Raw genomic sequence first — 25,077 nt, 5'->3', positions numbered from 1 at the left:
CATTTTGGTCTTCCGCAGGCAGTTAAAACTTGAACTCACCAGAAATTTCTCACTACGAGCAAAAATCAAAAGGCAAAACTTCATAGGACTCTTAGAAGCATAGATCCTCAGCAAGGATCAATACAGGTAGCCTCTCTGATTTCACAAACATAGCTCAGTATTCATGACCAGCTGCTGCTTAGCAATGGAGGCCACAAAAGTTACAGATCACTAGGTATGTATTTTTCTAATCAGAAAATAATGGGCAACACACTTACTGCATTTCAAACTACCAGGCTGTTACTTCTGGAAATCTGGTAGGTTTCTATAAATGTACAGATTTCTAATACTGACAAAAAAAAAAAAAGAAAAAGATTGATTACTAACACATTTTTCCCCTTTTCTGCAGCCTCAGAAAGTTTGTTGTAAGATACATTACTGCAAGGCACATACAGAATCTCTTCCTTTCCAATACACAGCAGATATATTCCCTGAAATAATTTTAAAATCCTCAAAACAATTAGAAATGCTACAAAGTTAACAATTTCTATTTAAAAACATTGATCCTACAGAACATGCACTTTTTTGGAAAACAACTTAGCAAATATTTATAAATTATTTTTTCTTCTTTGCATGTACAGTGGAAATATAATGAATAATTTTTAGGCTGGGAAGTACTGTATCATGTCACATTTAAGTTATTGCCTTTATTATAAATTGCATCATCTCTGGAAATCCATAAAGGTACCAGATTTGAAAATAAGGTGGGGGTGAGAGACTATGTAAGTAGTTTAGCCCATTTGAAAGGATTTCCACATAAAGCAATACCATCAGGAGTAAAAAATGAACTTTCTTCACGCAGTGGATGAGGACAATAGAAACTGATGTAAGTGCGTTCGTTCAGTTTAATGCAGTGTTCATTTGCAACTACTTAAAAATTTCAATTTTCTGTCTTTTGGGCAAGCATATCTTACTATAAAAGCAACTGAATTTTTAAGAGGTAGTTTTTTTTCCATTATGCACTTATTTATTTCAAATAAAACATAACCAAAAAAACCCAACATTTGCTTTTGAACAAGGATCAAGTCTCAAAACTTGGTACAATATCTGACAAAGTTCAATATTTTAGTTGTCCTCAGCAGTACTGGGCTGCTTTGGAACCAGTGTATTCCAGGTTGTCTTCATAGTCAAAAGACTAATCTACCAACGTTACTGAACCCACCCCCTCCTCCTCCACCTGTCGGACCACAACTTCCCGGGGGGTCGTTGTCATCAAATCCATTGGGTCGGAAAGAGCAGGAGGCTGAGGCAGCTTGAAGTGCTTGTGTTCGAGCACTAAGCTCTTGCTCCTGGAATGAAAGAATAAAGACAATAATAAAAAAAAAAAATACAGTCACATCAACCTCAAATTCTTGAAGCAGCTTGCTTCCAGTAAATTTTGAAACAGCTTTTGAAAGCAACATCACTAACTTCTGGAGTCCTAAGTCTGAACGGCTTTGTTGAACTTCCACAGCCTGAGATGTATAATTCCAGTGAATGTCACTAAGTATATGTGAATCAAAATTAATTTAAGTTTATGCTAAAATCATATCTTATAGCAACATAGGATGTTACTAAAGAATTAGACTGCTGATCAAATGCTAACAAAGCATTAGCTTTTTATATGTTTCACATGAACTTTCATCCTAGCAATTTTAAGATGCCCTTGTTCTTGGTTGCCAAATAGAGAGGTAAGACCATTAAATCAATGTTAATTATTTAAAAGGCACTTCTTTATTCACTCAATCAATGGCATAGAGTAACAACATACTCAGATAAAAGGCAAAAAGATGGACAAGCTATTTAGTTTCCATTCAGTGCAGATTTTTAGCTTTCAATTGGTATTGCTATGCTAACTGTGTTAACACTAGTAAGTCTCAGGAACTTTCAAGCACTCCATAAAAATCAGAGTCAGCTGCTGGAAAAAGTACTTGCACAAGTAGCAGAAACAAGAAAGCATAGCCTCCTGCCAGCTGCTTTTTCAGCTGAATGCCCCCATGGCTTCTCAAACATCTAAGGGGATGAGAACAGGCTTCTTCCCTCATTAGAGAGGTCATACACTATTTTGTCTCTGGCCAACTAGTTTCATAAACCTTGCAGCAATTTCTTGTCTTTACTATCCCTTTCTCAAATTGGCCAAGAGCTTCAAAAATTCAGGGAGGGAAGGCAGGTGTCAGGCTCTGGAAGACTGACAAGACAGCAGACATACAAGCTTTATTTCTTTAGGAAACAAAATGAAAGCATTCAGGTGCTAAGGCTCATACTGACAGTCTCCTTCACATGACACTTCGTCACCACATACCTCCCTAAAGGCAACAGGAGGAAATTTTAACAGGGTTTTAGTAATTACATGGGTCACTTTGAATTGTTCCTTTTCTTCTCCACCTTTTGGTGAAAGCAAGGAACAGAGCCAAGAACCTGCAAGACTGTTGGTATTATACTACCATGAAAGCACTAAACTTAGTCTTGTCTGTGTACTTTCACAGGTGCTAAAAATAGTACTTGTGGGTTTAAATTACTCTGCCACCTTAGAAAAACACAGCCTAAGTATGAAACTATTTTACAATACTAAGGACTGAAATGCACACTCGTTTCCAAATTTATATAAAAGATACTTGAAGGACACTGTCTACAAAGATATGCTGGCCATATTCCTGAAAGACAGTATTATACTACCTCCATCAATATGTTGATTCTTATCTACCTGCTAGCTATAAAACACATCAAAAACTAAGTAAATTTACTAGGAATAACAAGGGAATATTAAGAACTCACTTCTAGTACCAGAAATCAACAGAAAATTTTGATTAAAATAGCAGACTTGTATGAACAGCCTGCTTAGTTGAAAAACTACACTGCAAAACTGTTTAGCTTAGAACAAAATTTCTTCTCAAAACCAAACAGTGGGAGACTCACTACACTGCACCTGGGCTGGGGTTTTTGATAAAATATTTGAGAAAAAATGTTTAATGCAGCACAGTACCAAACCAAAAATAGAGTTTTCCTTACTCCCTCCTCCACTTTTATCCCTCCAGAGAACTGTTTTCTGGCAACTTTATACCTCCTAAACCTCAGTAGTTGAATTTTACCTAAAAAAAATGTACTACAAAAGAACACAAGCATCAACAATAGGTTTTCTGATTATGCTATATTAAATAAAAATCTTAAAATTGTAGACAAAAAGAACACTAGAGGCTTACAGCTGTTTGGTGGGGGTTTTTTTGCTACATTTAGCTAGAAAAACGATTTATTTTTTATTTGCCTTACTGCAGTTACCAGATAGCACAAGGTTTTGGCATAGCTATGCAGCTAAGTTACTTTATGTATGTCTTCTGTTACATACCTTTCACAATACCATTGACGACAGTATGATTGCTCCACTGTCCCTAGGCTTCCTTACAGAGAGGGCACAAGTCAAGATGAGAAGCACTACTACAAACAGCAACAACGCAGTACCTTGCACGTGACTTATGTGCAAGGGATGACTCTCACAGGCCTGGAGAGGCACATCATGCTCGGTACAGAGTGTAGATGAGCTGCAAGCACAGCTTTTGTCAACCACTTTGAAATACTGTTCGGAAGCAGCCAAAGTGCACTGAGAGTAGGATAAGCCTCAGTCATGATCTTAGCTTCATTACTACCATGTACAAAACGTTTTCTATAATGGATGGAAAGTATCTATCTCTCTCTATACATATACACACAAGAGAAATATGGAGCAGTAATCAAATTATCAATTACTAAAGTTTCTTGACAGAGTATTAGTATTAAAAACCACAAACCATTTATGTCTTCAGTGCTAAAAGTGAAATTATTTAGCAGTTTAAGATCTTTCATGCTTTATTCCTATTCAGTAGTTTGTGCTAAAATGAGCGCATTTCTTCTCTCAAGGCATATATTTACTTGATTAATGTTAACCTACATTAAGTTGTTCTAGTATAGCATATAGCACTGGCATTTTTGCAAGAAATATCCTTGTTTCTAAAAAAAGTGCTGAATGTTTTCAGGCTAATTATATTTATCCCAACAAATACTAAATTAGGTAAGTAAAATTTGACAGTCAATACAGTTCTCTGGATTGAGAATAACATAAAGCATCCCCTCCCCTGCTTGCCACTTGTTCCCAGAATAGGATCTTTAATTTGTTTTAACTGGAGTGAGAGCTACCCATATTGCAAGTTTTGTTATTTAAAGTGAAAACATTTTAGTTTACCATGTGGTAAACTGGTATGCAATAGTAAAACAAAAGCAGTATGCTAGAGATTTTTTGGAACGTTTCTTCTAAAAAGTAAAGGCTTTCTCAGGACAGAAAAGTATATTTTAAATTACCAGGAAAATACTAGTTTAGAACCCTGAACAACAATGAAATGCGACTTCTCAAAAACACAATAACCTAATTCAGTGAGTCACAATATTAGTATTAGTTTGAGAAAAACAGTAACTGAGACTCACTTAAATTAAGAAAAGGACAGATCAACAACTCTGAGATTAGTAGAGCACCTCAAAGAAAGGCAATAAACGAAGAATGAAAAACTGAAAAGTTGGTAAAAGATCATAAATTAAAAAAAAAAAACAAAGCCACCAAAGCCCAAACAAAAACTACGTACTTAGAAAATTATTTTTTTCCACTATAAGACAACTGTATTTTTTTTTTCTTTTTAATTGTAATGGAAAAATTTTCAAGAAACTACTAACTTGGCTTTCCCTTGTAAGCTATAACAGAAAAGGACTGTTCAGTTTATATAACTTCAGCTACACGTTCTGTACAGAAAGCTTTAGTCTGGAAGATTATCAAAAAAGCAATTTTTGTGTATTTGCACCAAGTGACTAACTTCTATAAAACAACATTGATCTTTCACTGGTTCTAGGCATACAGCAGTATTCAAAAAGCTTAAAGTAATGAACAGCTTCACGTACTTCAGAAATTACATCAAAATGGTCTTGAAAAATTCAGAGAAACATATTTAAGAATAACTTCCTTATTTAACAAATTATTTTCTCAATATCCTGATAATATTGCTTGTACCATATGGCTAAAGCATCTCTTCAGATTTGAAAAAAGCCCATTACGCAAACTCAGGTAATCACCTATCCTGTTGATAACACAAACATGTGACTGCAAGCATTGGATTCACCAGGAAAAGACGCAAACAAGAACAGTTACTAAGCTTTATATTCTACGTGGGTAACACTGTTCCACTTTTAGATGTTTGGCTTTATATAAAAAAAGTTACAATATCACTGTAGTTGTACGACTTTTCTCCAGGCTGTGTTCTCAAAACTGATTCCCCCCGCCCTTACTCAGTTACCTAGATACTGCTGTAAAAATGTATACCTGAAATAAAAAAAAATGATATGGCTTAGAGTTTGAAATTTCACTATTATAGTATTCACGCATCAATGGAAGTCACAGCAATTCTGACTGAAAACGTGATATTCTCTTGAAGGCAAGCCCATGCTTGGGATAGCAGGCAAACCCCCTCCTTGCCCACCTCGCCTTCCCAGGTACCTCTGTTCAACAGGTATGAGGCTCTGGATGTGGAAGGACAGTCCATGGATGATGTGGATGATGGCCCATCTACACTAAAGGTGTTGCCAAGGTCACAAAGGCCTAATCCCCATACCACGACCACCTCCACGAGGAAGAAAAGAGTTGTAGTTGCAGGCAACTCTCTTCTGAGGGGAACAGAGAGAGGGTCAATATGCCAGACGGACCCTCCTCTTGGGGAAGTCTGCTGCCTCCCTGGGGCCTGGGTTGAGGACACCACTAGGAAACTCCCTAGGCTGGTGCGGCCCTCGGACTATCACCCAGTACTGCTCTTCCATGTGGGTGGCGATGAAGCTACAACACATAGTCCAAGGGCAATCAAAAGAGACCTCAGGGCCTTGGGATGGCTGGTAAGGGAATCTGGAGCACAGTTTTTTTCTAACTATCCTTCTAGTTGCAGGCAGCAACATTAGAAGAAACAGACAGACCCAGCCTATTAATACACATCTCTCTGGCTGGTGTCACCACCATGGTTTGGATGTTTTTGATAATGGGATGGCCATCACAGCACCAGGCCTGCTGGCATCAGATGGGATTCACCTTTCTCAAAGGGGAAAGGGGGTCTTTGCTTGCGCACTAGCAGGGCTCATTGTCAGAGCTTTCAACTAGTCTTGCAGGGGCAGGGGGATAATATCAGGCTTGCCTGTGACAAGCTGTGGGATGACACACCAAGGTTAGAGGGACAGGGACTAGCGAGGGCCCTCAGCCTCTTGCTCTGAGACATGCTGGCTACACTGCAGCACACTTAAAGTCTTATGGAGATAAGCCAGGAGCTCCTGAGGAGCCAAGAGGGAAACACCAGAGAAAGATCTCAAAGGAACCAAAGGGTGTTCCTCAAGAAAGGTGACACGGCCAACAGCCCAGCTGAAGTGCCTCTACACCAAGACACAGAGCATAAGCAACAAACGGGAGTTGGAAGCCACCATGCTGCTAGAAAGCTACAACATAGTTGCCATTACTGAAACTTGGTGGGATGAATCCCATGACTGGAGTGCGGCTATTGATGGCTACAAACTGTTCAGAAGAGGCAGCTGAAGAAGTAGAGGTGGAAGGATTGCCCTCTACATCAAGAATAGATAGAATGTGAAGAGCTGTTGCTGAAGAATAGCCATGAGTAGGTTGAAAGCTTATGGGTAAGAATTAGAGAGCAAGGCAACAAAGGGAACCTTGTGGCTGGTGTCTACTACAGGCTGCCTGATCAAGGGGAGTCCATTGACAAAACCTTCTCACTCCAGCTACAGGAGGCATCACGCTCACAGGCTCTCATCATGCTGGGGGAATTCAACCACCCTGACATCTGCTGGAAAAGTACCACAGTGAGCTGTAGGCAACCCAGGAGACTCCTGGAATGCATTAAGAATAACTTCTTAAGCCAGGTAATAGACAGCCCTACCAGAGGTGATGCAATACTGGACCTGTTTGTCACCAACGCAAGTGAGCTAACTGGTGACGTCAAGATTGGAGGCAGCCTGGGCTGCAGTGATCCTGCACTGGTGGAGTTCACAGTCCTGAGGGATATGGGGTAGGCCAAGAGTAAAGTCAAGACCCTGAATTTTAGGAAAGCAAACCAGCTCTTCAGGGAGTTAGTCAATAGGACCCCCTGGAAAACTGTCCTCAGGGACAAGGGAGCAGAACAGAGCTGGCAGGTCTTTAAGGACACTTTCCACAGAGCATAAGAGCTCTCAATCTCCAGGTGTAAAAAAAAAAAAAAAAAAATCAGGAAAGGAAGGCAAAAGACAGGCATAGATGAGTGGAGACCTGCTGGTCAAACTAAAGGGCAAGAAGGGAATGCACAGGCAGTGGAAGCAAGGACAGGTATCCCAGGAAGAGGGTATGGCTGAGGGATGGGATGCCATTCAGAGGGACCTGGACAAGCTCAAGCAATGGGCCCGTGTGAACCTCATGAGGCTCAACAAGGCCAAGTACAGGGTCCTGCACCTCAGTCAGGGCAACCCACGGTATCAATACCGCCTGGGGGATAAACGGATTGAGAGCAGCCCTGCCAAGAAAGACTTGGGGGTACTGGTGGATGAAAAGCTGGACACGAGCCAGCAACGTGCACTTGCAGCCCAGAAGACCAACCATATCCTGGACTGCATCACAAGAAGCATGGCCAGCAGGTAAAGGGAGGTGATTCTGCCCCTCTACTCCGCTCTGGTGAGACCCCACCTGCAGTGCATGTCCAGCTCTGGAGCCCTCAGCACAGGAAAGACATGGACCTGTTGGAGCAAGTCCAGAGGAGGGCCCCCAAAATGATCAGAGTGATGGAACACCTCTGCTATGAGGACAGGCTGAGAGAGTGGGAGTTGTTCAGCCTGTAGAAGAGAAGGCTCCGGGGAGATCTGATAGTGGCCTTCCAGTATTTAAGAGGGGCTTATAAGAAAGATGGGTACAGACTTTTTAGCAGGACCTGTAGCGATAGGACAAGGAGTAACAGTTTCAAACTAAAAAAGGGTAGATTCAGGATAGATATAAGCAAGAAGTATTTCACAATGAGGGTGGTAAAACCCTGGCACAAGTTGCCCAGAGAGGTGGTAGATGCTCCATCCCTGGAAACATTCCAGGTCAGGTCGAATGAGGCTCTGAGCAACCTGATCTATTTGAAGATGTCCCTCCTCATTGCCAAGGGGCTGGTCTAGAGGACCTTTTAAGCTCCCTTCCAACCCAAACTATTCTATGATCTGAGATTGCTGCTAAAGAAGCCATGTTTTATGCTACCCTATACAGTCAAGAGGAGAGGTGGCATATAAACAAAGATGGTTAGGTCAGAAACACATTAACCACACAGTCTGAAAACAGCAGCAGAGTTGCAATTTAAACTCTGGGTTCTCTTGTTTATGTTTGCAAAATACCTGCAGCTATTATAACATTTTCCACAGCAAGGCGTAGCTGTTCTTTTCTAATTTGAATTTACCTAGTTTTTCCAATTTGAGCAGGTCTAGAAGTCTTACAGGAACAGCTTAAACCAAAGAGCACACAGTAAAACACAGTTACTGTTACAACATCCAAACACAGAAGCAATGCTCAAAGCAAACCATATTGAAATGTGGAGGACAGTGGGTTTTCATAACAGCAATCGAAGAGGCAATTACAGCTAGGTGAAGTTCTCAGAGCCCAGGGAATGTGTGGCTGGCAGTGCAGGTCCCACAGAAGGAAGCAAAATAGGCAGCAAAGGGAAAGCGGCATCTAGTCACTAGCATCTGGTCTTCATTTTAGTGGCTCTAGCATTTGGGTAAGCACAAGTTGTATAAATAATACTTCACTCCAAATGAAAATGCGCTAGCAGGAACACTGCAAAGAAGTTCTTAAGTATACTTTAGCTACTCTTGTAATTTATGAAAGGCAATGAAAATTAGAATTGTTTGAAAAGCCTCTCCTGCGTAGAATTACAAGTGGTTAAACAATCTGTGCAAGCATCTCTGCTAAAAATTTAAACTGAGTTTAAGCCATTTTCCTTGATGCTTCCCATCTAATGGTGGCAACACTACTATGAAACCTGTCTAGCAACATCAAGACGGAACAGAGATTAGCAATTTACAAGGTTAATATACCAGAATATTTTAAAGCTGATTTTTTCTTTCTTTTAGACAGCCTCTTGGAAGTTTTGAGACCACTCTTCATATACAATTTCCAACTTACCTGCAAGTACAGTTTGTTATCTTTCGTAATTGCATCCATGAGGTCTTTCTGTAGGGGAGGGTCTCCATTTACCCAGAGTCCATTTGCTGAATTGGTGTTGAAGCCACAGGTGCTATTTTGTTTTTTGTAAAACAGAACATAAGCAGTGTCCTTTGGAAACCTACTGGTAATTTTCTGGACTGACTGAAATGAGGTAAATGTCACTCTGCTGTCATTGAACAAAAACCACTCTCTTGGCATCTCAGTGTCCAGCTCATTTTCTACAACAGTACAAGGATTCTCCTCTGCCAACAACTTATCCTGAGGAGAAACTAAAGAAAGAGCTGTAGACTGGTGGCAAAGTCCTGAGGGCCCTGACCCAGTAACATTTCTAGCATATGAATAATAATGTCCACTTTCAGAGGATACACCAGAATGCACCACCACAGAGCTTAACATGTAGGGCACCAATTGTGGGCATGTCACTTCATCAGCACCTGAAGGCTTGAGTTTTTTAGCAATATTTTCTCCAATATCAGAAATCTCAACACCAACAGACCAACCTCCCGAAACTACAGCTAGAGGGGATGTTGCTCTTTTGACTGGCAATTCCAAAACAAGTGGCAGAGACACATTGTCCAAGATTTTGCGCCTTATATGACACTTTGGATCGTATGAAAATCTCAAAAGAGTGAGAATGAGGTATTCAGGTTCCTCGATGATTTGCATAGTTTTCTCAGCATTCTGTAGAGAGGCACACTTTTCACAATAATACTTATTGTCTCCACTGAGGATCTCAGGTGCCAGAAAATAATTCAGTAAGTCTGTAACTGACAGGGTGGTTTTACCTGCTAGCCTCTGAGACATATCCCCATTATCTTGAACTTTGTTGAGTTCAGAATTTGTGGTATTCTCAGAGTTTGGCTCAGTAGAAAAATCTTTTATGGTTCCTTCATTCATTATTGTGTCACATCCACCATTTACTTCCAAATTACCAAGAGGTGTTTCTCCAGCAGGGCTAGTTGCTAAAGTATTAGTTTGCACCATGTAGTCGTCTTTCTCTTCAGAACGTTCCATACATTTTGGGCCAACATTCTCAAAGGAAGTTGGAGGACAGAAAGCCAGAGAGAGATCTGTGAAAGCTTCTTCCTTTTGAGACATACTTTTGCAGTTCAAACAGCATATAGTAGTCTTCAATTTTCCTCCAAACATCTTCTCTATCAGAGTTCTTTCTTCATTTCCCATACAAGGTGCTTCAGCAAATACTTGTGCTTTATGGACAGCTTCTTGTATCTGTGAGTCTTCGTTCATTATACTTTCAGAAGTCTTTGCTGAAGACAATGCTTTCAAGGTTCTCTCTTCTTCATGCAGCCTGAAGACCAAAAAAAAAAAATCCAAGTAGCTGTGCTATTTTCCAAACAAATATTGCTGCATCATTTCAGATTTTTTCCCCCAGTTATGCTAAAAAATATAGATGGTTGTGTCACTAGAAGTGTCTTACATTAAAAGAGCTATTTGTTATTTTTTATATAAGCAAGCTGAACCATACAGGTCAGTAGTATCCAAAACAGAGTATAAGAGAAGCACAAATGCATTTAATGTGGGTGTCATTGTATGTAACAGAACACTATGGATATACTGAGAGAACTGGCAAGTATTAAAAAAACCTAACAAACAACTTTTTTATTTACCATTACATTATCAGTTCCCCATCTGTCTGGTTCTGTAAGTCAGATTTTGTAAGAGAACAAGTAGCTATTTAACTAGTGCCAGACTATTTCCAAAGAAAAGAAAAGGTCAGGATTTTGTAGCCAAGAATGTTAAGTAACTACATCAAGAAAAACTAAACCAAAAATGAAAAAGGGAGGGGGGGGGGGGGAGGGGCAGGGACTAAAAATAAAAAACACTATTTCACTATTGAGATAAACTTCTCCAGAAAAGGAATGTGTCATAAAGCAATATTGCTTAAGCCACATCTCAGCAACCTAAAATTAAAGAGGGCTACTAATACATTTAGGTATTTTTGTTTTGTATGTGCCACAGTTAATTTGCTTGCTTATTAAGCTGGTTATAAATGCATGTACATCCCTTCAGAACTTATCTGACCTGTATGAAATAAAGAGGTTTCATCAACCACATTAATTTTACAACAGGACTGTCACTCTAACATAACACCCAAGTTTAGATTTGTAAAAATGGAACATAACTACCACTATAACCTGCTTTAAATGATATGGATACAAGATGGTATCCAGACTTCACCACAGATTAAACCCATGAAGTGTTTCATAGACCATACAGAAAATCAGAGATAGCCAGGAATGAGGCCCAAAATTCCTGATCCCCATTCATGCAGTGGAACTGTTACATGACTGCTCCTAAGAATTCAATATTATGTGATAAAACTGTAGATTCATTCCCATTAATGGCACAAAAACTGTACCTGTCTAGCAGAAATCTGAGATATTCTGAGCAATCCTGCTGGGATCGAGGGGTGAACCATGGTGGTCTGGAAGCCTCAAAGAAAATTCTAGGAGCATATGCCTCCCTCTGTTCGCATAAGAGAGGGACAGACAAGGTTACATAAGAACTACTTAAAAAATTTGGGTTTGTTATTTTTTATTGACCACTGAACTTTGGACTACATTATTTTAGAGGAACTGTATGAAACACATGGCAGACAAACATTTAACACACTTAATCATAGGAAAAGAGCACCATTAATTTTGTAGTAATCAACTCTAGTACAAAGATAAAAGTAGTAATACAGGCAAGTATTAAATGTGTAGTGAGTGTAAACCAGATGTTATGAGAAATAGCAGTTACTTTTCTTGCTGGCAAGTTTAAAAAAAAAAAGTTTTCTTTCCTCAGAATACCAGTATTGCATAAGCACCAATTTATTTTTAAGGCAATCCAGCCTCATCCCCTTCACAAGTTTATTGTTATTAATCAAAGAGAACAAAAGTGTCTTATGTCTTTCTAGCACTAGCAAAATATTCTGAACATTTAATAAAGTTCACTTCAGAATTCTTAATAAAGTTTAGCATAAAAATCACTGCAGAAAGTCACAGTTTATCCTAGAAAGCTACACAAATTCAGCTTGTATATCAAGTTAGGATTTATTTGGGCTTTTTCTTTTTGGCTTCTCAAAGAAAACCTTTTACTGCTCATTTATAAAAACACCACAATGCCAAGATGTTATACTTAGGAAATACAGATTTCTCTAAGTCCATCCACACCATGTGAACATTTGCAGGCAGACTCATCCCCCTACAAATCTATCACTTTTATTTTTAACATACTCAAGAGGACTCCCACAGCATCATGTTTGTTCCACTGTTTTGGTATATTGATCTAGGCTTGAAAAACAGCAGATGAAAAACTGACATACCTGGGTATGGGCCAAAAACGCAAAAAGATGCTGTAATTTTCTCATTAGTGAATTACAACCATTTAGATTCAGAGATAAAACATGTCTTCTGAAACTGAAAAAAAACACACCCCAGACATTAGTTTCCTTTCTGGATTTCTAACAACAATGCTGTTATCATCCCAGCTCAGATAACTACCTCAATTTGCAAGAAAGCAACATGTAACACTTCCCTTCAATACCTGGATTCTGCTCTAGTGCAGATACAAAATTACTATACAGTAGGAACTAACACTGCAAAAAACTTATTTCTTTAAACATTGAAATGACTATGAATGGACAGCCAGAGGTTTTTTTAATAGCTTCCAGATTATAACAAAAGCATCACAACAAACTTTTAAAATACTGAAAGTAGTAAGGACAGTGAGGAAAAAGGATCAGGATTTTAATGGCTAAAATCGCAGTTTCACAGAGCTGGACTTTAACAAAGCAATCAGTAACTGAGTGCAAAGAAACCCACTCAGCTCAAGCAAGCTGAGACACCCCAGGACAAGTTAATATTCTGTGAAAAGCAAGAATGCAACAACCGCAATAGTTAACTTGCAATGAAGAGAGCTGTTAAAAAGGACTTACTCTGTAGCCATAAAAAGTGCCTGAATAACACTGTTCATGTAGCAAGTATTTCCTAGATTAATTAGACCTGTCTTCCCAGTTTCAGATTTTCCAGAAAGTCTAGATAAACAAGATGGCAGAGAACTGGATTGAGAAGTCCAGGCACTCTGGCTGAGAATCAACTTAATCTTCTCTTCAGTGGGTTTGGGCATATCCTACAAGAGAAACATTTAACACACTTAAGAGATTTTTGTATTTGTTTTTATAATAGGTCCTATCATTCAGCAGTCTTATATCTTCACTTGCTCCCACACACTCCTTCAGGGTCTTGCTATCCCTGATAGCCTAGAAGATACAACCCCCCCAAAGCCCTCTTCTTCAAACCTTTCTTTACTCAACTCTCAAATTGCAGGAATAAGGGTCTGGTCATCACCTTTGACCTGCATATTCACAGAATCCTTTCTGCCATGAAAAACTACCTCCCAAATTTCAAGCTTTAACAGACTCCTAAAGCATCCTCTATACTGCTAGAAATATATTTGACAGAGCAGGAATAAAAATGTAAGAATGAAAGAATAAAGTCCAGAACACATGGAATTAAATTGATATGGCTTTTTAAGTGTCAAGCATTTAACTGCAATACTACTGCTATAAAATCAGACAGTAATACCCCAGTGGTTTTTTGTGGATTTTTTTTTTTTTTTAGGGGTTTTGTGGTTTTTTTTATTTGGTTTGGAGTGTTGTTTTGGGATTTTTAAAATAAATATTTATATTAAAAAAAACCTGAATTTTGCTTTAAAACAGCACAGGCCAGCATCCAGCATCCTTTACCCACAGAGGCATGCAATACTGACAACAGTATTAAGACGTAGAGCTTAATAATGGTGTTTCGGAGCTAGCCAAAGATTAACACCATGCCAAGTACTCTTCAGAACCTGCTTCTCTTCAATACTACCAGTGCTCTGAAGTTATAGTTGAAGAGTTACAGTTTCTAGCTTGAGTTGAAATGAAATGCCTTCAAAAAAGTATATTAACAGTTACATGAGGCTTAAGAAATTAGATGGTATTTTTAATGAAGGACCTCATTTCAGGCTTTCCTTAAAGCCTGCTGCAATAATATCATGGACATTCAGGACAATTTTTCTAGCATTTTCCAAACACAGTTAAAACTGACATTAGGTCACGCAGTTCGCTCTTTTCTCCCAGAAGTTCTGAAGAACTTAGATCTATGGTATTACAGCTTTCATATTTGGGAAAACAAGACAAAAAACATTCCATCCTCTTTATATTCCTAACATACCTTAACAGCTTCCAGAAGGGGTTCATAGAGCTCTGGAAATCCTGAATAATGATACATCATACAGTGTATCAACTCAGTCAACTGCATCAAAAAGGCTGTACTGGAAGGTAAACCATCTCTTTTGAAGGAATGAACCAAACTAACCACATGTGGGACAATCTGAATAGGAAAACAAACAAAAAAGGGTGTTAATTGCATTTGTACATTTTTTTTTTTGTTCTACAGACAACTTAACTGTTTTATACATGCCAAATGACAGAGGACCTTTTGATATTACGCAAGAAGTGGTTGAGAAACAATGAGTTGAAAAACGTGCATTATTCTTTACTCACGACAATTTTCAAGCAGCACAATTAATTATTCAATGCTCTCTTTAGCTCACATATCAAGTTTGGGAATTTTATGAACTTAGAAAATGCATGTTAACATTTTAAATGTGTCAAGTGTCCAAAGTACCCCCCCTTATTAAGGATATTAACAGCAAACATTTTGCTTTTGTGCCACCACTAACAGTGCAGTATCCTGCTCTAATTTCATGGATATAGTTTTGAAAACAAACCTCAGTTTTCCTTAAACAGAATCTACACTTTGGATCTGAAGCCAATGAATACATTCATGCTATTTCAGTTCACAAGACAGAAACTATCTCACAGCTCCACCTAGTGAGGGATCTAAACTCAAACCAAGATGGTAATTTACTACGAGCTAAAAAAAGCTTACCACAGATACGGTAATCTGAGGATTAGCTCATTCATTACCATTTTAAATTGCATATAAATCAGAGATGTTCTCTCCATCTCCTTCCCCTTCTTTAGCACAGCTTTGTCTGTATTTTTAACTGCATGAGACTTTTTTTATATTAGTCTTAAAACATCAGGTAGAAAGTTATTTCAATGCAGTCCCAAAGAGTAGGGACTTCTCACTGCAAACCAGAATACTTTAGACACTTCTGGCAGTTTTCAAGTGATCAAAACGGATTACCTGTGAAAGAAGTGGATGGAATCATTCATCATTACAAGTTAGCTTACAAACTGTTTGGTAGTAAAGACATGAAATACAGAACAGAAATTACAAGACTATCAGAATTTTAGGAAACTATACCAATTACAAGAATTAATATACTTCAAAACACCAAAGTAAAGGTGGCCAGGTGCAAAATACTCATTTGCCACTTTTTCAAATATCAGTTGTTCTCTTAAGTATAAAGAATGTTTTTACATCTCAGAGAAACAAAGCCTATCCTTTTGGTAAGCAAGATATCCACTGCTTAAAAACGAAAACACCCAGATTAAGTGTTCAGTGTACTAGAGTCAACAGTGAAACTTGCAGTGGAAAATTTCCCACTTTCACTTTATAAATGTGGGTACATAGCAGTGAGAAAGTAACTACTGAGCTCCACGAATGAGATTTGTATAAAGTAGATATGAGATACAATAATTTTACACAGACCAAGCACATGGGAATAGAAAAAGTACAGGTTCTCAGTTGTCTCAAATTAAGAGCCAAATGCTTGCTTACAGCATGCTGCATAATAGTGAGTTACACTTTGAATACATACAGAAGTATCACTTCTGGTGGGAGGTCGAATTAAAATTTTAGACATCAGTAGATTTTAGAAGTCCATAGTACACAGCATGACAAGTTCTACATCAAAAACACAAGGCAGAGGGTTTTTCTTCTATAAAAAACCAAAGTCATTTATGCTAACGATGCTCAAGTGTAGGAAAGGGGAATGTTAACTCAGATAAATAGAAATTAATTTACTTTGCAATGTATCAAATGTGCATTTAACGATTTTATATTCAGAGTATTTATTACAAAAAAGCAAGCAAGTAGTTGAAATGCAGGAAAACATTACAGGATACTAAATGACAGCAGTAACTCAAAAAACAATAGTGAAGAAGGTTGTTTAAAATGGAGGGAAAATGGTCACGAACTCCTGAAGACAGATATTTATGCAGTACTGCATGCAGCCTATGGCAGAAATCTTCCTTGTTAACATAAATGCCTATTTCCAGAATAAGTCTCCTCATATTTTACATTTTTCTCACTAATGTTTTGTCTCTCAGGAACAAAGAAAAGCAAGACATATGAAATATTTATGTTTTGAGCATATTCAAGGCTACTTTGCTGTTTCATTTGTGACTCAAATTTCTATCCTAGGCCAAGATTAGGGCAGCAGAGGGAGGAGAGAGAAGCTTCAGACTTCTGTCATTAAAAAAAAAAAAAGTGTTAACAGGCATAAGGCAATTACTCTGACCCTAATCAAAGTATGTGTGATCCCTTCAGGCCTAAGAGCCTTGGGGACACCTTAGAGAAAGTGTGCCAAGTTGTTACTATGGTGAGTCTGAAAGACCTGTATTTCACTTAAAATTTAAGCTAAACCCCGAGTATGAGAATAGGGAAGGCACTATACATCTTGCTGTACTAATATGAACCATCATCATCTGCATGAACTGCATTTTGAAGAGTGGCCATTAAAAATAGTATCCTTCAGTTTGCCCATCCGTACATTAAAACACAGACAGCGTAGCTTTCTTAAAGCGAAGCACTTCTTGGTCTAATGCACCTATCCAAGGTGACTAGAGGTCATATATAGCAGATAATTGGTTATCTGTTTTCCCCAAATAGCTGTGCGTGAAAGTCTGCTTGCAGCCCAACTTTATCAGTAGACTTCACATCACATAAAATGGATTTCCAGAACTATATTGTCAAAGACAGAATGCGGTGCCCAGATATTTCTATGTACATACCAGGAAGAACAAGGCTCGCTTTCAGTTACACATTAAGTGGTTGAACCTGGAAGTTAGAAAGCCTAGTGGTCTGTGAACCACAGAAATCTGATTCTGGAACCTTGAAACAAAGAGGAAATCCAAGCTCATCAATTTTGTTATTCTTTACGTCCACTTTAGAAATCACACATGAATGACATTTCGAAGAACTGAAAACCATTTTAGTAACTTACCAAGTGAAAAGCTTCGGGAGAATGCTGAAAACTAAGTAACATGTGGGAAAGGACAGCAAGGGCACCAGGCCTCACTAGAGGAAACCAAAGTCGATTAAAGACCTAAAAAAATCCACATTTATTTCAGTAAATCTAGAAAGTGAAATTTCAGTGAAAATCTAAACAGAACTCCAAATCTACAACCATTTGAAACAGGCAGAATCATTATATGCAACTGAAAGCGGCAGATACATTTACAGCATCTTTGCAGAATAATAAGATGTGTTGGAATACAAAAGATGCTACACAATTGTATAGCTGTTAAATTCCTTTCCCCCTCCTTCAATTTTGAATGTTCTTTTCCAACGTACCAATTCGATCTTAAGCAGAGTGACGTCAATGAGGATGGTAAATTTCTGGACTGCAGCCAATCCTTTCAGCAGTGCAATCACCCATGTTTCCACATGCTGAGCCAGAGGCCAGGACAACCAGTCAATCATTCTGAAAGATTAATGAAAGATAAAAAAAAAATAAACCCACCAATATGCCAGGAAGTTTAATCCCAACAAAAAGATCCTGCACATTACCCAGATAGTTACACACTTACACAGAGATTCACAAGAAGCAATGCAAGAATGTTAGGCAAGTAGTAAAATAATTCTAATTATCTCATGTCATTTAACTGTTAATGTATTAACAGATCATTACTGATTACAAAGTAAATACACTCTGCCAAAATACATAAGCATGTAAAATTAAATACTTGTTATTTAAGAATATGAACCCTGGTTTTATAAGCATTAAGCTAACATTTTTATTTTTTGGCAAAAACTTCCTACTGCAGGTGAAAGTGCCTGTACCTGGGAACCTTTTACCCCAAACCAGACCAAAACTGACTATTTAACATTTCAATTTGAAAAGGAAGCCTCTTCAACTTAGAACTACATTCCTGGAAGCCAACTCAAACACTCTCAGTTAAAAAGATAAAATCTAGTAGTTTTAAATGCATCACAGCAGGTATTATAAGGATCTTATAATAGCCATCAGCAGCATGGGGTCTACATGTGCCCCAAAACAAAGAATTTTACTACAGCTAAGAAAAAGTGAAGGGACTTTATATGTGCCTAGAAAAGATAGTGAAATATCAGCAACAGAAAATACAGGTATTCTATCCTTCTAAATTAAGTATCAGTGCAAATTGTCTGTTAAGGCAGACAAGCAGACTGTTCATACTTTAAGCAATTCTAAGACACTGACAATATCATATGGCAGTACCAGCTAATACATGAAATTTAGGCTTTCTTCTTCTTCTTCTGAGATTTTACTTGGCAATATTTTGGATTTTCTTTAACTGTCTGCAAGATCCCCTTCTTCAAACTACATGAGGCACCACCAATTAAGCGGAACAAAAAATTTTTCACTACGAGCATGGTCAGACATTAAAACAAGTTATACAGCAAGACCAAGGCACCTCCATCCTTGCAGAAAGCTCTCAACTCAATTGGACGAGGCCCCGAGCAACAACGTCTGACTTTGAAGCTGGCCCCGCTTTGAGCGGGATTGGACCTGATGACTTCCAAAGGCTCCACTCAATCTACATAACACTATGATTCTATTCTATAATTCAATGAAAAGAACAAGTTCAAAGTATATTTCTTTACTACTTTTCTGAAAAAAGCTCCTTATAAAGATTATTTTAAGAGGCTAAATTCTAGCACAGAACCAAACGGGTTACAAATAACCAGTCTAATGAACAGCCACTATTAGTGATTACCGATCTGAAGCAAAACTATCAGCTCCTACGTTCTTCCTGGAGATTAAGAAAGCTCCAAACAGACCGAAATCAGTTTCGGTCCTCAGATTCCACACTAAAAAGAAAACCACAATCTTTAGCAACATCAAACATGCATTCTGGGCATGCTGTATTACCATAAACAACCTAAAATTTACACAGAGTTTATAATTTGGATCTGAAAAATGTATAGTACACACATTCTAAAATTTATCTGTACTATCTACATATAAAACATTCAAAGGCTTCTCTAAAATAAGGAATCATTAGGCCTGCCTTTTTAACAGTCAAGCACAGATCTTACTGGGTTTATTCCATGTTACTATAAAAAACCCCTTGGGAAAAAACATGGCATCATCATAATCATTGCTCTGAATTTACACAAAGCTCTCATTTCCTCAAGATGTTAAATTCAAATATGTTTATTCTGAGCACCCTTTCGATATACTTTCTAAAACGGAGAATCAAAAAAGTAGGCCAAAACTGCTTTTGCCTGCAAAGAATTAACCTTAACCTAAAAACAGGCCCCAAACCTCATAGTCCTGTCATCCTCAAACCTACCCCACCCCCAATTAGTAGGCTTGATACTTTTCAGCAGTGGAACAAACAGCTGCACAGTTAATTTAAGCCTAATGAAGATATATTTGGGTTTCTTCATTAACTTTTTAGACAAGTAAAGTGTTTTCTGTAGAGCTCTACCTTAGAACCACTGTTCTAAAACACCTGATTACCGTTTTTGTGCTATGTGCACTTTCAACCACACTCAGAAACTCTAAACGAAAAACAGTGCTTTTGGGTGGGAGCTGGGGCTCCCTGTGTTCCATCCCATTGCTCTGGTTATGTGATGGGCTGTCCTGTCACCTCTAGTCAGTATAATTAACTACTAAACTACTCAACATTGTTACTAATAGGACAACAGCTAACAGTTCAGTATGATTAACCTTGTAAAGAGACACCTCATTCTCTGTATAATTGTTACAGACAGAAATTCCATCTTTAAAAATCTGTTTCTGCTCTTAAAAGCAGAGACAACACTCTCAAGAGCAGAAACAAAAGCCAGAAGAGGAAACAGAAGTAAACTTGCAGATGTGCTTAAGAATGTCCTAAAAAGCATCAAATCTGAGATCTGGTAGGTGAAGATTAGAAATTTTGGTTACTAAATCCTCCCTGCATTGCATTTACTTGGCTCCTGCTCTGTTGCAATCAATGACTGCATTTTTAATACAAAGTAAAATATTAATATGGGACATGAAAAAATAAATAAAAACACAGAGAATGTTTTTTGTTTGACCAGATTAAGAGAGCCTTAAAGGCCTCAAGGGGACCTTCAGCCTAATACCACCCTAAAATGAGCAGGTCTGCTATCCATATGAGCCTAACAAGGACAGTACTCCCAATATCCCTGGAGAGAAAAAAGTCTCTCTGTGAAACCTCAGACAGTAACTTTTCTGAAAAGTATCTTCTTAGCCACATCAGACAAAGAATCTGGCAGCTCAGGTGCAAATCCCTCAGATCAGAAAACACACCCAAAACAACAACAGAAGATCCTCAGACTACCAGGCACCCCCAAAAACATTTAACATCTTTTACAATATTTTACATTTTCACCAACAGGGCAAAGGGCCTGGTCATGTCTGGAGTTTTTCTTCACAAGTTTTGTTTCTCTTAACAAAGATACTTGGATTAAAGTGCAAACAAACATTATACTTGTCAGAATACTGAGTACAGGCAGTCAACTTCCTCTGAGACCTCTGAAGTAGACCCTTAAAGTAGTCACGTATCCCAGAAGAGATTCAACAGTCTTCTGCTTTTCCTCACTGATGCTTCAGGTAAGGTTTCAAGAGACAGCTGAGCCAATTAAGAACAGCATAGTGACACCAAAAAGCAAGCACCCTTTCTTATACAATCCTGTGCCTAATATAACCCCCCACTGAACAGATTCAATTTATTAGTCTTCTAATTACAGATTAGTAAATAAACTGTGTTCAACTTTAGACAGACTCTGCTGTGTCATGAAAGTTATCCTTAGGAAGTGAGCAACAAGGCCTCTAATTTGCAGTTGCCAAAGCTCTGTTGACTCTCATCAGGAGACCTTGTTGTGCCTGGAGTTCTGCATCTCCTGGGAATGATGCAAGCCTGATGACAACATTGTCATTCAGTGCTCCAGACATTCCAGCTGTATTATCCACTTTACAATTACTCCTCTAAACCAGAGAGACTAATTACTGCAAAGGGTTGCCAGAGGTAGAATAAGAAACGGGATAGAGTGTTGATATGAGAGTATCTACAAATAAAAATAACAAGGGGTACCTAGAAAGTTCCACAGAACAAAACTAGAGGCTCTTAAAATCAAGTATTACTTCAAAGAATGAACAAGGCAAGTAAGATCGCACTGACCTTTCAAAAACAAGAGGAAAACACCCACCACATGGCTAAAACTAAGAAAGAGCACTTATTTGATAATTACAGCTCATATTATACCCAAAGATCAGCACTGCATTACTTCCCTATGCAGAGGCATACATAGAAGCCATTCTAAAGCTACAATTATACGATCACATTGTGTTGAAGCAGGTAATACAACATAAATGTTAAAATTACACTAATATGAAAATTAATCACTAGCACATTACTGGAAAGTTATTAGCATGCACAAATCCTTCTGAATTTCCCAGCTTTGAATTTTAGAGTGGGTACACAGCTTTTAAAATCTGTTCAGTACAGCAGATTCTTTTAAAGTCCCGAACAATATGTCTTACTCCAAATTACAATGTTAATGCTGCTGCTTCTCATTAATTACGTTTTCAAATGAAATATGGCTTCTCAATTTAATGTAAATAAAAGGAGTGTTTTCAGTGTGAAAACAACTAAGTATTTCACCAAAATAAGTAAGTGCTACACTACATGAATGTGCAAGTACTACACTACACTCAAACGGATGTAGTTAAAAAAATACAGTACACGTTAAATTCTTTTAATTGAAAAATTTCAAAATTTTTTTTAAACAATACAAATTTCTAACAACCTCATGTTTGACTGCTTTACTCATTTTTCTACACTTCAGTGCTCAGTAACAGCTTCTTCCATAGGCTTTATAAAAAAAAAACCCAAAACTTCAAGGTCTTCATCTTTCTTCCATTGTCATCCTTCTGCACCACTAGTATTCACATATCTGAAGATACCAACCACGATTGCCATCTAAATCACAGTATGTTAACAGTGCTACCGATCTTAATGTTCATTCCTGTTTAGGTTAGTGACAAGCAGCATAGTAGGCAATTGTTTTTACATCACTCCTATTCTCGTATTATTTAAAAGAACATCCAAAAAAACTCTGGAGGCTTGAGTGAAGATGGAAATAGAAGCTGTTCCCTGTGAATTCTACTAAAAAGTCATAAAGATACCTAAGCAGGAAAAAACCTCAAAACTAAACAGTAAAACTCATTTCTAACCAACTCTTCTCTTCAGAAGAGGAGAGGATGGGTAAGACAATCACATGAGAGAGCCACTCTGCTGCTTGAAAAAGCAGAAAGGTTGATCTTCTGAAAACAAGGCCTTGTTTCACAGCTTGACTGCAAACTCCATGGAGTTTAACTCTATTTATGCCATCTCCCATAAGATGGGAGATCTAAACATAAAATGTCACCTAGAAGGAACACAGTTGGGTTCCTCTTAGTTTCTATTTAACCTTCTTTCTCCATCCACCCAAGCAAAACATGAGAAAGAAGCCACATTAGCAATGAAGGCAGCATCCTTAAACTGAAACCATGCCAGTAATATCCATAGCATCATAAGTATTACCTCAACATGATAAATAGCATAACTTAGAGTACCACTTGTAAAGGGTTTTTTTTATGGATGATTTTTGTTTGTTTGGGTTTTTTTAAATAGAACCTAAGTGACAAATAACTTCAAAAAAGGCAAGAATAAGAAAATGAGACTTTTCCCCCCTTCACAATGAAATACAGTACCTGCACAGAGCTTGAGTCATACTTGCATCTTTCACATTTGGATCTGTAGTAAGGCTCCTGATAAGTACTGTAATCATCTGTAATGGTATGTGCTGCACAAGACTTGCCAGTGCAACAGAAGGTTCGAATGAAGTGTCTGTAACAGTTGAACATGACATAATGTAAGAAACCAAAAAGAAAAGTCCACAGGAAAAAAAAAGTATGCTTTATCTTCTATCCTACAACTTCACTATAGCTGTAAAGTTTTGAGATAATTAGTCTATCCTATATCTAACATTCTATCGTCACAAACCAAAACAAAAGATTTCAATGGATTAAGGACAATGAATAGTGATGTATTACAGATTCCTTTTGTTCATCTAATATCCATGCAAGAAAGCGACAATTTACCAGCTTCCTCCTTCACCCTTAACAGAACAGAGAAGTGTTTTGTTCTGGGGTTTGGGTTTTTTGTCCTAAAAAGATGTACCATACAATTGTTTATCATACTTGATATTAAGCCTAGGGATCCAACCCAGCTGGTATTTCGCACATCCTATCTCAACAACTATCTGCTAACCATACCAGCCATGACAAAGTATGTTACAGGGTTAAGTTTGCCAGGTGCCTCAACAGCAAAGGCACTTTCCAATGTGAGTTAATACAGTACTTCATAGATTTCTGAGGTCAGAAAGGACCTATTTACAATCGCATCTGCATTACTCAGGCAGTGAATCCTTCTCACGACACCCAAGTTTTATATACTCCCCAGTTTCATAGACTAAGCAGTTCCAAGACCTAGGGTATCCCTCTGGAGGGAGCAAGAAGAGTAGCTTTTGATGCCCAGTTTTAGTTTTTCCAAGGGGACACCCAAAACTCTGTTCCTGTGTATTATTTCAAGCATCGCAACAGGTGTTTTTCCAAAACCCATCCAGAGCAAGCGCTAAACAAATCACCGTTTCCCCTTCACTTGTTTCGTTGGTTTTTGGGTGGGGTTTTTTTTTTCGTGAAATAAAAAGAAAGGCTTTGCTCTCTTTGGCGGCCAGAAACTTGCACTTTAGTATCTGGCCGAGGAAGCACAGGTTCCCAGGCAGTATCTGCAAAGCCACCGACCCTAGCGGTAGGGCTCTTCCTCTCCTGTTGGCAAACCCGCCACGCTCCTCAAGCGCCCGCGGTACTCCACACCCCTCCCGCCTTCCCCCCGGGCCCTCGGCCGCGCTCCCCAGCGGGCGGCGCTCACCGGCGGCGGAGATGACGGCGAAGAGCTCCTGCAGGGAGGGCAGCAGCGTGTCGGGCTCGGCCTTCCAGACGCTCCGCAGCAGCCCGCTGACCTGCGTCACCTGCGAGACGTAGAGGCGCAGCTCGGCCTCCCGGCTGCCCTGGCTCTGGAAATGGGCGATGCTGCGCACCAGCTGTTGGCAGAAGGCAAGCGAGAGCTTCCTGCCGCGGGGCAGACACTGCGGGAAGTCGCCCAGCAGCTGGCAGAGGCGGGCGCAGAGCGGGGGCGCCGGCCGCTCGCACACCAGCCGGAGCGCCTCCACCTGCAGCAGCTCGAAGAGCTCCAGCACCGAGGGGCAGCTCATGATGAGGCGCAGCCCCGCCTGGATGTAGTCGAGGATGGCGGGGTCGCGGCTGCTCAGCTCGCCGTAGCCGCGCTGCAGGAGGCCGAGGACGAGCCCGCGATTGAAGAAGGCCTCGAACTCGGCGCGGTGGTAGCGGCCGTAGGCCTCCAGCACCTGCCGCCCCACCTGCCGCTGGAAGGGGTCGGGGCCCTGCAGCACCAGCCGGGTACTGAGGGCGAACATGGCGCGGCACTGCGCCTGGCTCAGCGGCGTCTCCGCCGACTCCACCACCCGCCGCACGATCACCCGCTTCAGCGGCAGCGGGTGCGACGAGCTCACCAGCCCCTCCAGGATCTTGTCCAT

At 39.2% G+C, this 25,077-nt stretch overlaps 1 protein-coding gene across 2 annotated transcripts; it reads right to left on the bottom strand.

Annotated features, from left to right (window-relative positions):
- Positions 1-1,047: 1,047 nt before the first annotated feature.
- USP38 (ubiquitin specific peptidase 38) lies at positions 1,048-25,077 on the bottom strand (the record flags this gene model as incomplete). Of its 2 annotated transcripts, XM_081999666.1 has the most annotated exons (10): positions 1,048-1,328; positions 9,206-10,556; positions 11,628-11,734; positions 12,576-12,669; positions 13,188-13,381; positions 14,467-14,625; positions 17,432-17,533; positions 17,782-17,911; positions 23,174-23,309; positions 24,393-25,077. In XM_081999666.1, the coding sequence occupies 10 exons, from the start codon at positions 25,075-25,077 to the stop codon at positions 1,167-1,169; spliced, it is 3,120 nt and encodes a 1,039-aa protein (XP_081855792.1). In that variant the 3' UTR covers positions 1,048-1,166. The 2 variants fall into 2 exon arrangements, with proteins under 2 accessions (XP_081855792.1, XP_081855793.1); XM_081999667.1 differs by lacking the exon at positions 17,432-17,533.

Source organism: Phaethon aethereus (genome assembly GCF_964289735.1).
Source record: "Phaethon aethereus genome assembly, chromosome: 4".
Classification (NCBI taxonomy): domain Eukaryota; kingdom Metazoa; phylum Chordata; class Aves; order Phaethontiformes; family Phaethontidae; genus Phaethon; species Phaethon aethereus.
The sequence above is the reverse complement of the archived record's forward strand: the minus strand, read 5'-3'. Positions and strand labels throughout refer to the sequence as shown.